Source organism: Mauremys reevesii, linkage group 22 (assembly GCF_016161935.1).
Source record: "Mauremys reevesii isolate NIE-2019 linkage group 22, ASM1616193v1, whole genome shotgun sequence".
Taxonomy (NCBI): Eukaryota; Metazoa; Chordata; order Testudines; family Geoemydidae; genus Mauremys; species Mauremys reevesii.
Genome location: NC_052644.1, coordinates 751,873 through 769,477, shown reverse-complemented (window position 1 = coordinate 769,477; position 17,605 = coordinate 751,873). Strand labels below are relative to the sequence as shown.

The following is a 17,605-nucleotide window of genomic DNA, read 5'->3' as shown; positions in this document are numbered from 1 at the left end:
AAAATTGGGACTGTCCCTGTAAAATCGGGACATCTGGTCACCTCTAGAAGCTTGCACACCTACTCCAGCTCTTTATTTATTTACTGTATCCCATAGCTGCGTCCCCCCACACTCCCCTGTTGTGCGCGCGCACACACACACACACACACACACACACACACACACACACACACACACACACACACACACACACACACACACACACACACACACACACACACACAAAAGCTGGAGGCGTCAGCCTGCTGCAAGGTCGCAGGAGTCCCCGCATGACAGGGATTTATGGCTCTTGACGGCGAGAGACACACACGGGGAGGTTAATGTAATTTGCAACCGGCCAATGATTCCTTAGTCTCAAAGTCACTCGCCTTGGCGCGCCTGACTTGCTGCAGCACAGGAGGGTCTCAGCTCCTTCCCTGCAAAACACGGGAATGACGAACTAACCATCCCCGGCTGCAGCCGCTGGAAGGGACTCACAAATCACACCCAGCCCGATGCCCTCGCAACTCTACAGACCTTGCAGAGAGGCACAGATGTGATTAAAGGAGCAGGGTGGAGCCCAAGGCCGGCGCAAGCTTCCAGGCCTGGGATTTAATGTGTAAAACCAAGCCTGAAATGAGCGCAGCACAGCCCCCTGAATCCATCTCAGGAGGGGCTGTCCCCACAGGTTGTGGTGGGGGGGGGGGCTGGCTGCAGATCAGAGGCCCTGCCAGCCACCCCACAGTGCTGACAGCGGACGAAGCTGCAGCTCTCTGACTGGGTATAATGACGCCCTGCCCCGGGTAGGGTGACCAGATGGCCCGATTTTTGGGTCTTTTTCTTATATAGGCTCCTAACACCCCCCACCCCTTGTCCCGATTTTTCACACTTGCTGTCTGGCCACCCTGGCCCCCGGATGGGTTGGCCGCAGAACCTGGGAGCTGTGCTGCTAGCAGGGGAGGCCAGGCAGGCTGAGCAGCACTCCCCGGTGCTCTGGCGTAGAGAGAAGATGAATCAGAGGGGACACAGCAATACAGAAAGGGCGAGAGAAGGTAAATCAGCGACGCCTGTTTGTCCTTCCTCGTCGGCTGTGCGTGCCTGGGGTAGGCGCTCCTTGAGCAAGGGGAGCAGGAGGGATTCACAGCCCTCCTGCAGGGCACAGCTGTGTCTGGCCTGTCAGCAGCTCCTGCCACCCACGGGGAACCGCAGGAGAAATGACCACAGAACAGCCAGGCAGGCTCCTGCGGACGGAGCCAGGGGGCCACGGGGCTCTTTAAGCTTCACCAGTCGGCACAGTCTAGTGCGTACCGGAGTACGTCATTGCGCCAGCTCTGAAACGGGGACATGGTGCCTGCCACCCCTCTTGGACAGCTCTGGATGCACTCGGCCCCGCCACCCCCATGTCACACGCTCAGGCGGGTTAGGATGCATCTCTGTCCATCCCCCACCCCAGCCAGGAGACCCTGACCTGTCACAGCCTCTCTGTGGCTCGTTAATGGGAGGGACAGGCACTTGCCGGTCTCCTCCTTGCGCCGCCGGGTTCCACGTGTCGTCTGCTCCTGCAGACAGCATTGCTGGGGTCCCATCGCTCCCACTTGGTGCCGCCGGGCTTCGTCAAGTGTCTGCAAGATGGTTCGGGAACTTCTTAGTAAAGTAATTAAACTCGGAGGAATATTCATTTATCACAGAGGAAAATTCATCACAGCCTGCTCCAACGTGGCCTGAATCTCATCCTGCCTGGGCAAAACTCGGCTCCCTAATGAGGAGGCCGCCGCAGCACCTGCCATTGGAATGAGAGGTTGTGACAGCCCCTTGGCCCCCCGTCACTCGTCACAGCAGGAGGCCAGCCTTCTCAATCAGTGCGCTCAGGTCACGCCAGGTGGATTGCAGCAAGGCAGCTCCGCATGAGACGTCTCTCTCCAGTAACTGAAGCTTTAGGAAGCTGTGGAGGTTTTTTCTCCCCACCAATATTGGTGCAAAAGCTCTAGTGTAACTGTGGTGCATGGACGGCAGGAGAGAGATCACTTGATCATTGCCTGTTGGGTTCACTCCCTCTGGGGCACCTGGCATTGGCCACTGTCGGTAGACAGGATACTGGGCTGGATGGACCTTTGGTCTGACCCAGTACGGCCGTTCTTATGGTTGCCAGAGGAGTCTTGCCCCACTGCAGCTTTCCCTGGTTGGAAAGGGTGAATTGTGCTGGTCCAAGTTCACTTTTTACACTGTCCATGCACTAGGGCCCAGCAGCATGGCAATTGCATCGATATAGCCAAATTAGTGCACAAATCCTGTATGCCCTCAAGACCTTGACTGACGTCTCAATCAACACGCTAGGGTCACACCGGAAGCAGAAATGTTTGTATTTCTGCAAGTCACTCCCCTGTCTCTTGGTCTCTTTCCTTTTTCCTCTGTGCAACGTGGGAAGGAAAGGACTGTGGAACTCATTGCCACAGGATCTTGCTTAGGCCAAAACCTTAGGAAGATTCAAAGAGGGATCGGATAGTTCTGTGGCTAGCAGGAATAGTCAGAATTATATAAAGGGAGACTGCCCCCTCATGGCCCCCGAGCCTGCTCCCTTGTGACGCACTGGGGCCTTCGTATTGCTCTCATTGCTCTCATTAAACTGTTCACAATTTCCATTCACTAACTTACCAGGATTCGGTTTGTTTGTTCCGAGTGCCAGCAGGTACCGCAGCCAGGTGCCACCGCCCCGTCAGGCTGGATACCGCAGTCTCCTGGGGTAGAGGGTAAGGAAGAGAACAGTGCTCAGAGTCGGTGCTGCTGAGAATTATTTAGGCAGGCGTCTGCGTCTATATTTCAATGGCCTCAAATTAGCCAAGCTGGCCGCCGGGCTGGCAGGAGATGAGAAGATGGCGCAAAGCAGTCGGGGTTTGCATTAAGCAAATCGCAAATCCTTCAGCAGCTGGTGATGTATTTTAAATTAAAACATTCAGTTAATTCCTGCTGCTGCTGCCAGCCCTCCGTCCCCACGCGGCGGCTGTTCGCTCCGGGAGAAGCGATTCCTTAGCAGCGGGTGGGAAGATCTGACTATGCAAGAACCAAAGGGGCCTGTCTGTATTGCAAAGCCACGCCAGTTACGTAGCCTGTTCTATTCACACAAGAGGAAGGATGATCCACTGGGTAGGACGGGGAGGAGGGAGAGCTCAGTGGTTGGAGCATTGGCCTGCTAAACCCAGGGTTGTGACTTCAATCCTTGAGGGGGCCATTTGGGGATTTAGTGGGGTTGGTTCTGCTTTGAGCAGGGGGTTGGACTAGATGCCTCCTGAGGTCCCTTCCAACCCTGAGATTCTAGGATTCTATGACTCGGGTTCAATTCCCCACTCTGCCCAGGTCTTCGGGAAGTCACTTAGCCCTCTCCACGCTCTTCGCTCTGTCCGCAGACGAGGAGCAGCACACTCGGGTACGCCTGTACTGCAATCCCGGGACCCGCACCCTCACCAACTTTCACTGGGGCAGGGGGTTGGAATGCGGGAGGGGGTGAGGGCTCTACAGGGGGGTGGGGCCAGAAATGAGGGGTTCAGGGTGCGGGAGGGGGCTCTGGGCCGGGACAGGGAGTTGGGGTGTGGGAGAGGGTGAGGCTCCGGCTGGGGAAGCGGGCTCTGGGATGGGGGTGCTGGCTGTGGGGTGCAGGAGGGGACTTGGGGCTTGGGAGGCTCTGGATGGGGTTGGGGTGCAGGAGGGGGTATGTGCCCTTAGGTGAGGCCAGGGATGAGGGGTTTGGGGTGCAGGAGGGGCTCTGGGTTTGGGGGCTCAGGACAGGGTTGGGATGCAGGAGGGGGTATGGCCCTCAGGTGAGGCCAGGGATGAAGGGTTTAGGGTGCAGGAGGGAGCTCTGGGCTGGGGCAGGGGGTGGGAGCTCTGGGCTGGGGCAGGAGGGGGTACGGGCTCTGGGATGAGGCCAGGGATGAGGGCTCTGGGGTGCAGGAGGGGGCTCTGGGTTTGGGGGGGCTCTGGGTTGCAGGAGGGGGCTCTGGGTTTGGGGGGCTCAGGGCTGGGGCAGGAGGGGGTACGGGCTCTGGGGTGAGGCCAGGGATGAGGGCTCTGGGGTGCAGGAGGGGCTCCGGGTTTGGGGGGGCTCTGGGGTGCAGGAGGGGCTCCAGGTTTGGGGGGCTCACGGCTGGGAGTTGGGGGCGCGGGCTTACCTCGGGTGGCTGCTGGTGAGCGGGACAGTGAGGCTAAGGCAGCCATGTGACACAGTGCTGCCCAGTGCTGAGACAACACTACACGCAGCATCGCAAAAGGCAGGACACAATTCTACCCAGTGCCTAACCCGGCCAGAGACACCCCCACACACGGCACGACGCGTACGGTGCTGCCCTGCACACTGCCCAGCTGCAGACACACTTCCATCCCCAGCACCTGGCCGAGGTGGTGCTGTCCCCGTCCCCGAGCGAACTCACCGTACCCGCAGCGCTGGCGCCGGGGATGGAGGGGCGGCCCAGCGTGCTCTACAACCCCCTCAGCAGTGGGCTTGGCCGACGCTCCCCCACATTGTCCGCCCCCTGGGGCTGGGAACCGCGGTGATGGGCTCACTGGGCGCTGGCCTGCAACGCCGCCCATGGGCCCAGGCTGGTCGCCCGACGTGGCACAATTTGGCAGCCAAGTGGGGAACAGGCCAAACCGTGAAAGGAAACAAACAGGTTGGATAATAGGGTGGGGTGGGTTGGTACGGCCAGGGCTGAGCTCCCACTCCCTTCTCACCAGCTCAGCCCTGGTGGAACAGGATAGATAGACAGAGGGGGTGGGGTGGAGACAGGGGTGTGTGGAGATAGATGGGTGGATTGGGGGTGTCTGGGGATGGATAGATAGAGGATGTGTGGGAATAGATAGATATAGGGGGGTGTGGGGATAGAGAGGGTAGATGTGGATAGACAGATGGGTTGGATGGGGATAGATAGAGGGGGTGTCTGGGGATGGATAGATAGAGGGGTGTCTGGGGATAGATAGAGGGGAGTCTGGGGATAGATAGAGGGGTGTCTGGGGATGGATAGATAGAGGGGTGTCTGGGGATAGATAGAGGGGAGTCTGGGGATAGATAGAGGGGTGTCTGGGGATGGATAGATAGAGGGGGTGTCTGGGGATAGATAGAGGGGAGTCTGGGGATAGATAGAGGGGTGTCTGGGGATGGATAGATAGAGGGGAGTCTGGGGATGGATAGAGGGGAGTCTGGGGATAGATAGAGGGGGTGTCTGGGGATAGATAGAGGGGGTGTCTGGGGACGGATAGATAGATGGGTTGGATGGGGATAGATAGAGGGGGTGTCTGGGGACGGATAGATAGAGGGGGTGTCTGGGGATAGATAGAGGGGGTGTCTGGGGAAGGATAGATAGATGGGTTGGATGGGGATAGATAGAGGGGTGTCTGGGGACAGATAGATAGAGGGGGTGTCTGGGGATGGTTAGATAGAGGGGAGTCTGGGGATAGATAGAGGGTGTCTGGGGACGGATAGATAGATGGGTTGGATGGGGATAGATAGAGGGGGTGTCTGGGGACAGATAGATAGAGGGGGTGTCTGGGGAAGGATAGATAGATGGGTTGGCTGGTGATAGATAGAGGGGGAGTCTGGGGATAGATAGAGGGGGTGTCTGGGGATGGATAGATAGAGGGGGAGTCTGGGGATAGATCGAGGGGGTGTCTGGGGACGGATAGATAGAGGGGGAGTCTGGGGATAGATAGAGGGGGTGTCTGGGGACGGATAGATAGAGGGGGAGTCTGGGGATGGATAGATAGAGGGGGTGTCTGGGGACGGATAGATAGAGGGGGAGTCTGGGGACGGATAGATAGAGGGGGAGTCTGGGGATAGATAGAGGGGGTGTCTGGGGACGGATAGATAGAGGGGGTGTCTGGGGATAGATAGAGGGGGTGTCTGGGGACAGATAGATAGAGGGGGTGTCTGGGGACGGATAGATAGAGGGGCAGTCTGGGGACGGAGAGATAGATGGATGAGGATAGATAGATTAGACGGATGGTGTGTGTGGAGGAGAGAGAGAGAGAGAGAGAAGAATAAGCGTAATTCACCCGGCAGATCTGCCAGCCCATTAACTTTCATGAGCATAAATATTCACCCTGGTTATTAGGGGCTTGGCAAACGAGCTGCACTCGCTGAATTCTTAACACCTCTCAGTGTCTGGGCCCCGTGGGCGCCGAGTGCGATACGTTGTTGAAATGCTACAGTAGCCATGACCTCCCCAGACGCCACCTCTCCAGCAGCTGGGGGGCCACGGCGCTGGGGGGCGCCAGGCAGCGTTCGCAGAGGGACGGCTCCAGCGTTCAGCCGCGAAGGTGGCTCCCTGCCTTTGCATTGCAGTGACATCAGGACGCCCCCCTCGGGCCTAGGGGCCACTTAGCCCCCTGCCCCACAGGAGGCCTAGGATGCCACCTCCCCCACCCCCCAAGAGGCCTAGGTACTTTTAGCCCCCCTGCCCCCAAGGGGTGCGAGAATCCCGGAGCAATGTCCACCCCCCGCAGGGCTCTGTCTGGGCGTGCCGGCCTTTTGCTCAGTGAAATGGCCACGGTGAGGCGGGGCCATTGGCACATCCCCCATCACCGCACCTTGGCACATTTAATTGCCAACACAGCAAAATGCCTGCCCCCATCTGGAGTATGGGGACACGGCTCCTTTCTGCGGGAGAACAGACTTTCCCCCAAAAATGGCATCTTTGGAAAGGCTGTGCCACAGATCTGCACCCAGCACCCAAAAGTGTTGCAGCTGTACACACACACACACACACACACACACACACACACACACACACACACACACACACACACACAGACACACACACACATGCACAGACAGCTGTGCACATCCATGCCGGCAGACAAACATACGCGCACACACACACACACAGTCATGGGAAAAAAACGACACAAAAACAGAGGCGTGTTTGCAGAGACAGAAATGTAGCAATAACTTCTCCAATTTATGATCTCATTTTAAACACATTCATTATCACCTAGCACATTGTGTTAGATTCAAGAGGGTTATTAGCAAAGTGTCTGGACAGGAATTTTCCACTAATTAAAGCAATTTGACATTATTTTTAGTTTTGACGTTACATTTTATTTGCTGCTAAATGCTGTGATGTTTCACGTTTTGCCCACTGATTAGCACTTCACAATTAATGTTTGCTCATGTCATTCAGCAGCCGCAGACGCACACACGTGTAGTACACACTATTGAGTTGTTTCTTTAATTTGTCAGGATAATTTCATGTTTTTGAGATGCCACCCTCTAAGGAGAGTGGGGCACAAATGTTTGTAAGCAGGGTCTGAATGAGGTGTCCTCTGACATCTAGTGGTGAGCTGTGGAAAAAAACTTCAGAAGCTGATCTCGTTTGCATGGACACACCCACCCTGCCTAGGTGCTCAGCATGATGAGATTGCTTGCCCAAATGATCCCTGGTGGCTGGTGTTGGATCCCCAGTCTCCTTGATATTGGGGCAGGATTAATAAAGGGTTGTTATCCTTGTTGTGTGAACTGAAGGCAGCAGAACTGTACCTGGCATATGCCAATGGAGGCACTCACCCTCAGCTAAATAGCCCTTGCTAGGCTGGGGACATGGGTTCTACACCTTAATGAGTAGAGAGATGTGGGAGTGGGTTTGAGAGGCTAGGATTAAAGGATGGTGTGTGGCCTTTTTTAGGGTATAATAAAAAAAGCTAATTTAGATTCAATTGATAGTCTTGTTACATGCTGTAGAGCTGAAATCACTGATACCTGGGTCTAACTATTAGACCTGTTTTGGGATAGTGTCTGTGTTGCACTAGATTGACCAATGTGCACCACCAGTGAGGCTCCCCCCCTGACAAGTGAAATCACTGAAAGCTGTGTTAAGGGGGGGGTCTGAAGGCATCTTGGTGAGTGGACAGCTGGTGGAGAGGCATGGCTAGCAGGGCAGCTGGTGCTGGATAGGTGCAGCTGGGGGAGTGGGCCACAGCAGAGCCCCTCAGAGGCGTGGCCATTGGGGTGACGAGTACCAACAACAGCAACTGTGAGTGGGGTTCAGAGAAGGGATGGGCATGTTAAAGGGAGTTTTGGGTTGCTGGGCTTAAGATCCTGAGGGGAAAAGGACACTGCCCTGCTTACTTAGGGGTGGGTCTTTTGCTTGTGGTTTGTGTTTATGAAGCCTAGCTGTGGTGTTTTTCCAAATTAATGCTGAGTTACTTCCCTCCTTTTACTAAAAGTTTTTGCTACACTCAGACTCTGTGCTAGCAAGAGGGGAAGTATTGCCTCTTAGAGGCACCCAGGGGGTGGTGGCGTGCACAGGAGAACTGAAGACCAGATTTATCCTGCTAGAACCCGCCGATTGCGACTCGCGGCTCTTTGCTTAGCTGGTCTGGAGGAGCCGTTTGTCTGGGGAGAAGCTTGGCAGCTTGGCCTCAATTGCAGCCTTTGTGTTACTGCCAGGACCCTTCGACCGACGGACGTTAGTGGCGCTGAGACGGGCCAGGTTGTGTCACCCACAGGAGTTTCCCTTTCGTCTCAGACCTCTCTGGTCCCACGGGGAGCAAGTGACCCTGGGCTCGACGGGTCTGACTTGGTGATGTTTCTACCAAGCTGCTTCCACAGACCCCCGGCCAGAGCGCAAAGGCTGCCAGGACCCAGCGTGTGGACTCTTATCACCGAATATAGTGCCGCAGCCTCTGCTCTCCCAGTCCTGAGATCTTCACACACTCCGCTCTGTGGTGCCCCTCAATCCTGACCCACAACCCCCTGCTATCCCACCCACCCGTGGGCTCCCTCCCACCCTAGCTCTGCCAATATCCTTCAGTCCTAACGTGCAGCCCCCGGCTTTGCCAACCCAGCCACAGCTCCCCTGCTACCCAGCCCTGGCCTGCCTGCCCTACACCCGGCTCTGCTGATTCCCCTCTGTCCCAGCCTGCAGCCCCTCCTGCTATTGTATCCAGTGTGGGCAGTAGTTTGTGATGTGCAAAAACAGGGATTAAACCAAGATCAGCAGAACTGGCTTAATTTGTAAACAGAGCAAGTTTCCCACTGCATCACAGTCAGGACAGGCTCAGATCAACGGGTTCTTAAAATGAACATGCGGGTCCCCATTGGCTCGTTCATCTCCCTGGATCGTTTTCTCTAGGCGTCTTCCCCTCTGCTTTGACCCTGGGGTTATTGTCTCCCGTGACAAAGGGCTGGTTTTTCCACTTTGTTTCTGTTATTAGACATGTGAAATGTGGCCCATTTACAAGATCTGTTTGCTCTTTTGGTGACAGGACAGAAAATGGAATGCAAATCCGCTTTGCCCAGCTGGGAGCAGCATGCAGAGTTGCACAGGGATGAGCCAGGCGGGGCTGGGAGGATATTTACACAGAATGTGCCTGTTAAATGGAAAAATGTTTAGGTCTCAGAATGCCAAGGCTGCATACAGGCCTGTTACTCTTAACCGCTGTGCTGATTTGTACCCGCTGGGGATCCAGCTTGGTATCTCCTCCAGTCCCTGGGGACCCAGTTCCGGGTTGTGCAGCAATCCACACTGGTGCAGCATGGGTGTGGGGTGGAGTGGTTGTGATTTGCACTGTCCCGCTGCCGGGGGATGGGGAACAGGGGCTACCCTCTTGCAAAGCCAGATCTGCCTGGGAGAGCTGGCCGCTTGAGGAAGGCGGCAGCCCCTCCGGAAGTCAGACAGGACTTGGCTCTCAGAGGGAACGGCTCCTACCTGCCGGCCAAGAGGGGTAAAAGCCCTGGAGGAGCCATAAAAGCTTTAAAGGTCAATGACACCATTTCCGTGCAGGGTAATGATGGAGGGAGGCAGGAGACACCGCCAGGCTCCGGAAACAATACTCTCCTAAATGGGCACCACACGCAACTGAGCTGCCTTTTAACAGCCACCCACAGCCGGAGACGCAGAAAAACAAGCTGGGTAGGGGTCCCCCTTGCCACTGGCTACAGCAGCCCCGAGACTCAGCCGCGAATCCAGGTTTCTAGTCTGGCTGTAATTCGAATGTATCAGACCGGCCCTGTCCATTACGTAGCCTGAGTGGCTGCTGTTACCAGGGCTGCTGGGAGGAAGAGGGTCTCCGATGATCACGATTTCAGTCCTTCTGACAGCAGAAAACACAATTTGGGCAGCGTGTAGGGGTGCAGCTGGGGCTGCGGGTCGGGAGTGAGGGGCACCGGCAGAGCTGTGGGGTTGGGGGACTCAGGACTAGGGTGCAGTATTGAGTCCAGCAGCCAGGCTGATCAGAGCAGGGTTGGCGGCCCCACCTCCAGCTGCTCCAGAAGATGGTGCAGGAAACCCTGCAGCGACTGGCTCTTCCCCAGGGGAGGTGCCCTCCTGATGCCTGCCTGCCGCGGGCTCCCCGCCCATCATGGGAAGGGGGAGTGCTAGTCCCTACTTTATTTATTGCAGCCTAATCTCCGGGGGCATCTTTGGGGCGGCAAGTTAATGGCACTTATGGGGGGGATAAATTGGTTTTACGAGCCGGGAATTGAATGGAATGTATAATTTTACTGTTATGTAATGGAAACGTGATGAAGGCTTTTATGAGGCCACCCATCTTTTTAATGTGTCCAGAACCAACAACAATAAACACAGCAGTTATACAGACTGACACCCCCCTCCCCCGCTCCAGTCCCAGAGTCTGATATAATCACAGCTCCTACCCGCCCCAGCTGCACCAGGACAGCTCCCTGCCAGCCGCTGCTTCTGCCCAGTGAAAGCAGATAGGCAGCAAACTCTTCCAAACAGCTCCAGCCGGCGGGGCGAGGAGAAAGATCCCAGCTAAAGAGTCACCCAGGAAAAATGCCTTTTTGAATGACACAGAGATTTCCCTGGGGAGTTTCTGTGTAGTTTGAAATTTACCAATTTTTGCATGAAAGTAAAAATTTCAGGTCTCTTCCCCCCCCCCATTGCTCTTCCTGCCTCCCCCCTTCCCCCACTTTTAAAAGAGGGGGAAAACCCTTCCTCCCCAATGGAAACAAACAAACAAAAAGATTGGAATGAATTGAAAGGGACATTGTTCATGTAAAATCAATTTGCTAAAATATTCATAAAAATGGAAAATTCTGGAAAAAATTTATACCAAGTTTTCCCCCCCATTTCATTCAGAAATGTTCCACAGACAACAATTCCCATGTTTTGTCCCGGCCGAGCGGCTGTGGTTGTTTAGATGACGACAGTGCCTGGGCTCCCCACCCTGCCTGCCATGCATCAGAGAGTGTCCCTGCCCTGAAGTGCTCACAGTCTGGACAGACAACGATGTGAGGGGAAACTGAAGCAGGGAAGGGGACTGACTTCCTCAAGGTCACACAGCAGGTCAGTGGCGAAACAAGGGCTAGAACCCAGGGGTTCTGAGTGCCGGCCCGTGGGCCATGCTGCTGCTGCGTCTCCTAGAGGTGCTTTGCCCACAGTCTCCTTTCTGCTCTCTCTGCCTCCACCAGTTCAGGTTTCCCAGGAGAGGGGGCTGGATGCTTGAGACACTTCAAGTGGAATTGCACAACCCCCCAGAGAATAGACCCGTGCTCGCCCCTGAGGAAGACAGGCCCCCGTTCTCTTGGCTGGCACAGCTCAGGGCTCTCCTCTGCAAATGCCATTAAAAACTCATGAAATTTGCATTCCATTAAACATGAAACAAAGCTGAAAATAAACCCGCCACCGCGCCTGGTGAAATATTTATTAAAGGGAATAGTCTGAGAGTCCTAATGCCACTGATGCGGCAGCTTCTGCCACAGGATTCCTGTGCTCGGCCAGGCACCATGGGCAGAGGCCCCATGAGGTCAGATCAGGGCAGGTGGGTCCTACGAGCTGCTCTGTGCAGCTATGGGAGCTGCACGTGGGATGAGTATGGATGTGTGTGTTGTGCACGTGTGTGTGTGCCTTTTTCACCTGGGCGTGTGCGTGTGCGTGTGCACACATGCCATACGTGGATCAGTATTGCACCAATCAGCGCTGTGTTTTAATTACAGCTCCATGTCCCATTTCTCCAGCCGCACGTTCTGTTCCTGGGCCCCAAACCATTCTGAGACACTCGGGTTGGGTTTATTTGTGAATATTTGTCTTCAATTAATGGGGGGGGGAGAGAACTGGCTCGGTTACTATGGCAACAGACTTCTTAGTGATGGGAGAGGGTGCCGCCATGGTTACAGAGAGTTTGGGGAACCCAGGGAATAGCTGGTTTCTTTGACACCAAGCTGATGCCATGGACTTCAGCAGGAGATTTGCCTGAGTGAGGATTGCAGCATGGGGACCCAGCTGTTTTACGGTGAAAATCATCCTGTGCAGAGCTCTGAGCATCACAAGTCCTGGGCATGGGCACCACTTAAATACATCCCTATGGATCCATCGTCACACAGCCCATTTACTCTCCATCTGTCTGTCAGCAGCCATTCCTGTCTGTCAGTCCATCCAGCCATCCCCCTCCTCTCTCTATCCATCCCCAGGCACAACCTCTCTCTGATCCATCCATCCATCCATCCATCCCCACCCTCTCTCTATCCATCCCCAGGCACAACCTCTCTCTGACCCATCCCTCCATCCCCACCCTCTCTCTATCCATCCCCAGGCACAACCTCTCTCTGATCCATCCATCCATCCATCCATCCCTCCCCACCCTCTCTCTATCCATCCCCAGGCACAACCTCTCTCTGACCCATCCATCCATCCATCCATCCATCCATCCCCACCCTCTCTCTATCCATCCCCAGGCACAACCTCTCTCTGACCCAGCCCTCCATCCCCACCCTCTCTCTATCCATCCCCAGGCACAACCTCTCTCTGACCCATCCATCCATCCATCCATCCCCCCCTCTCTCTATCCATCCCCAGGCACGCCTTCTCTCTGACCCATCCATCCATCCATCCCCACCCTCTCTCTATCCATCCCCAGGCATAACCTCTCTCTGATCCATCCATCCATCCATCCATCCATCCATCCCCACCCTCTCTCTATCCATCCCCATGCACGCCTTCTCTCTGACCCATCCATCCCCACCCTCTCTCTATCCATCCCAGGCACACCTCTCTCTGATCTATCCATCCATCCATCCCCCTCCTCTCTCTGACCCATCCATCCATCCTCCTCCTCTCTCTCTCTCTATCTATCCCCAGGCACATCTTCTCTCTGACCCATCCCTCCATCCCCACCTCTCTCTATCCATCCCCACGCACGCCTTCTCTCTGACTCATCCATCCATCCATCCATCCATCCCCATCCTCTCTCCATCCATCCCCATAGACACTCTCTCTCTCTCCCCACATCTCAATTGAGCAATCTGTAACCCTTGCATTAGGTGCCATGAGGCCACAGAAATGGACGTGAAGCTGAGTGGCTGCGGTCTCTGCTTTGGCGGCAGGATGTGATGCTCAGTTAGGGAGTGGGGCGGATTGGCTTGTGAGCCAAGGAACATACTTTGTTGGGCTGAGTGGGAATTAAAGGGAGCACCAGGCGAGCTGTCGGGGAAGAAGGAGAGGGCGGGTACTCCATGGAAGAAGAGTGGTTATTTAGTGAGACACATGGGTCATGAAGAGGGCTGATGGGAAACAACCCCCAACAAACAGAGGCAGCAGCTTGAGATGCTGCAAGCAGAACTGGACCTGGGGAAGGCAGTGCTGCCAGTTCTCATGGGCTTAGCGTGAGTCGCAGACTGTTGGGTGTTTTCCTAGCCCCCAGCTCTGAGAGCCATGGGAGAATTTCAGCTTTGAGTGTTTTTAAAATGTACATTTCTAGCCCTTGTGGCTGCAGAGAAAACCCTGAAAACGTGGCTGGCACCTGCCTAACGGCTCAGAAATGAGCGGGAATATGAAACATCCCGTCTTCCAAGCCAGTCTCATGGGTTTGAGGTGCCTGGCTCCTGAGGTGTGAACACTGGGGGCTCGCAATGGGCAAGAAACTAAATGTCACAGACCCCCTGTTCTGTTTGCAATGTGCCGCCTTCGGGGGGCTGGATTGTTTTGGGCTGTCTGCCCAGAGGGCCCTGCCCTGAATTGTACCGTTGTGTGTCCAAACCCTTTACTGATGCTGACTCGTGTGACCTCCTCCTGTCCGTGGAGCCCCAATACTGAAAGAACAAACACCCCCCCAAGGGCCAGTGGCACCTGCCACTTTGACATTTCGCCGTAGGCGTTAGACGTTTGCTTTGGATGTTCAGCGGAATTCGTTGACATTTCACCAGAGTGCGGGGTTGGGATTTCAAAGGCACTTTTGCAAATATTCCACTCTGCCTTCATTCGGACACTCTGGGGGCTTGATGGTTAACCAGCCGGAGGGGTGGAGCAGGAGTCCGAGGAATCGCAAGGAGCGTTGGTACTTTCCACGACAGAGCCAGGACCTTACTCACAGCACATAAGACGTCTCTTTCCCCTCCCTGGACTCAGAGCTCGCTGGAGTCCTGCATTAGCGTCACACTGCTGTGATTCCATAAGGTGCCGTGAAGGGCACATCATGCTCTGCAGCACTTTTCATTAAGCCAACAACAATTTTCATAAGCAATTCATCAAATTCCGCCTTTATTGGAAATAAAGAGGCTCTTAGGGGGAAAAGAAAGCTGCAGCGGTTAGAGATGAGGGGGAAAATTTTCAAAAATGCTTAAGTGACTTAAGAGTTCGGGTCCCCTCTTCAGCAGTGATGTACAAGTGGAACCCATGGGAGTTGGGCACCTAAAGATCTTTGCGGGGCTGAGCCTAACTTCCATTGAAAAGTCATAGAATCCTAGAATCTCAGGGTTGGAAGGGACCTCAGGAGGTATCTAGTCCAACCCCCTGCTCAAAGCAGGACCAACCCCAACTAAATCATCCCAGCCAGGGCTTTGTCAAGCCTGACCTTAAACACCTCTAAGGAAGGAGATTCCACCACCTCCCTAGGTAACCCATTCCAGTGCTTCGCCACCCTCCTAGTGAAAAAGTTTTTCCTAATGTCCAACCTAAACCTTCCCCTCTGCAACTTGAGACCATTGCTCCTTGTTCTGTCATCTGCCACCACTGAGAACAGTCTAGATCCATCCTCTTTGGAACCCCCTTTCAGGTAGTTGAAAGCAGCTATCAAATCCTCCCTCATTCTTCTCTTCTGCAGACTAAACAATCCCAGTTCCCTCAGCCTCTCCTCATAAGTCATGTGCTCCAGCCCCCTAATCATTTTTGTTGCCCTCCGCTGGACTCTCTCCAATTTATCCACGTCCTTCTTGTAGTGTGGGGCCCAAAACTGGACACAGTACTCCAAATGAGGCCTCACCAGTGCTGAGTAGAGGGGAATGATCACATCCCTCGATCTGCTGGAAATGCCCCTACTTATACAACCCAAAATGCCATTAGCCTTCTTGGCAAGAAGGGCACACTGTTGACTCGTATTCAGCTTTTCGTCCACCGTAACCCCTAGGTCCTTTTCTGCAGAACTGCTGCCCAGCCATTCGGTCCCTAGTCTGTAGCAGTGCATGGGATTCTTCCGTCCTAAGTGCAGGACTCTGCACTTGTCCTTGTTGAACCTCATCATATTTCTTTTGGCCCAATCCTCTAATTTGTCTGGGTCCCTCTGTATCCTATCCCTACCCTCCAGCATATCAACCACTCCTCCCAGTTTAGTGTCATCTGCAAACTTGCTAAAGGTGCAGTCCACACCATCCTCCAGATCGTTAATGAAGATATTGAACAAAACCGGCCCCAGCACCGACCCTTGGGGCACCCCACTTGATACCGGCTGCCAACTAGACATGGAACCATTGATCACTACAGTCAAGGGGATTCCGGCTCCTAACTGCCACAGTACTTCGGCTCCTGTGGCATAGAGAACTTTTTGAATATTTGACACTCGACTCCCTTTAAAAATCTGGCCCGAAGTGACTTAGGAGCCTAGGTCACATTTTAAAAAGTGATTTAAGTACCAGAAGGCTAAACCCTGTTTAGATTCTGCAGTGGCTCTGTGGTCATCCTTCCCCGCCAGGCTTGGAGGGAGGCTACTCCGCCTCTCTACAGACCCAAAGAGCCGGGTGTTTAAAGGTGTCTAGGTGCCTAAGGACGCAGACGGGTGCCTGGGGGGGCTTCAAAGGGGCCTAGTCACATCTTCAGGCACCTTTAAAAATCCTAAGTCAGTGTGAGACTCGCAAAGGCCTAGTGCGTGCAGCTGGCTGGGGGAAGAGGCCATGCTGGCCACCGTGGCACAGATAGGTACAGGGCCAGCTCTGACCTTCCCTACGGCACATAGGAGAGCAAAGCTGTCTGCTACCCTGTCAGACCGGCTCCTTCATTCCCCATGGGCAGGGAGCGGATGGCTCTGCAGGAAAAGAGTGGGGCTGCCGCGGGATGGGAAAGGGGTGGATGGAGCAGTTGGTTTGAGGCTCTAGGCAGGGGGTTATTTACACTCCCTTGTGGTTGTAACTAACGGGACGGATTTCACTGCTTCCCAGTCCAGCTCAGTGATTGGCGGCCAGAGCAGAACCCTGCTGGGCCCCTGGGACTTCAGGCCCCCTCTCCTGGATCAGAACCCCGTGCAAGACCGGAGGTGATGGGTTACTGAGCCCGTGGGAGGTCTATGTGTCACTGTATGCACGGGTGGCAGTATAGTGCATGGGAGGGGGCAGACACGTCAATGTGCACGAGAGCCTGTGCTCATGGAAGAGTAACAAACAGTGAAATGCACTTATGGCACCTGGGACAGCAGCTGCTGCTAGGCAACTGGATAAGAACTCATGAGATCAGGGTTCAGTTCTCATCTCCGCCACAGGCTCCCTGGGTGACCTCAGCCAAGTCACTTCATCTCGCCAAGCTTCAGCTGCAAGGTGGGGATGATGCTATTTGGCACCATACATCAATGGCCGAGGTAGGATTAGAACCCAGGACTCCTGGCTGCCAGTTCTACTGCTCTAAATACACCATGCACACGGGGTGAAGGTCACTCATGCTGAATATCAGAGGGAGAGCAGGTAATTAATTGCTACATAACTTGCTGTCCTGTAGGCATTTCTGTGTTGGACTGAAGTCCCAGGCCAAATCTGCATCCGAAAGCCAAAGCCGGAAACAAGCGAGTGTCTGTGCAGTTTGTTCCCGGATTGTTTCCAGACGGAAGGGAGCTTTCAGCAGCCTCTGGTGTTTGCAGTTTTGCTTAATAGCAGCCGCGTTCCAACCACTGGCGGCTCAGCACTACAGGGTGTATTCAAAGGATGCTGGGGCAGGGACACTAGGAAAGTCTGGATTCGCATTCTCTCCCTGTCCGCTCGTCTAAAGTTAATTTGCTAATGTTGTACTATTAAATTCTGCTTGGCGTTTTCATTCTGAGCTCCAGCACGCACAGATGATTATTTATGAGCTACAACTGATTTGCATTGTGCATATGTAATATCTGCCCATCCCTCCTCCCCCTCGGTCTGATAATGTGCTTTTCAGGGCATCAGCACTTTCACAGTGTGCTCTGGAGATGATTCCGAGGCCGTCATGTTTCTCTCCACGCCACTGCCCCGGATTTAACGTTCTCCCCTGGCTCAAAGGAACAGGACAGTACTGAGCCACGGGCTCTTGGGGGCTAACCCCCACCCCGTCCCCCGTCCCCAGCATGAGAGCTGCAGTGTTGGGCAGTCTTGGAAATGGGCAGCATTTGGGATGGCAAAGGGACGTCCGAGGATAGGGAGGCATGAAGTGAATTTGGCGCTGATGGAAAACGCTGGATT

General features: G+C 54.6%; 1 protein-coding gene across 5 annotated transcripts in view; it reads left to right on the top strand.

Moving 5' to 3' along the window:
* The window catches only part of LOC120388073, a 49,095-nt gene extending 31,879 nt beyond the window's left edge, over positions 1-17,216 (top strand). For all 5 annotated transcript variants that reach the window (XM_039509626.1, XM_039509628.1, XM_039509629.1 and 2 more), the window contains one exon: positions 16,899-17,216. In XM_039509626.1, the coding sequence (XP_039365560.1) occupies positions 16,899-17,163 (265 nt within the window). In that variant the 3' untranslated portion in view covers positions 17,164-17,216. The remainder of the gene's footprint in view (positions 1-16,898) is intronic.
* Positions 17,217-17,605: the final 389 nt, after the last annotated feature.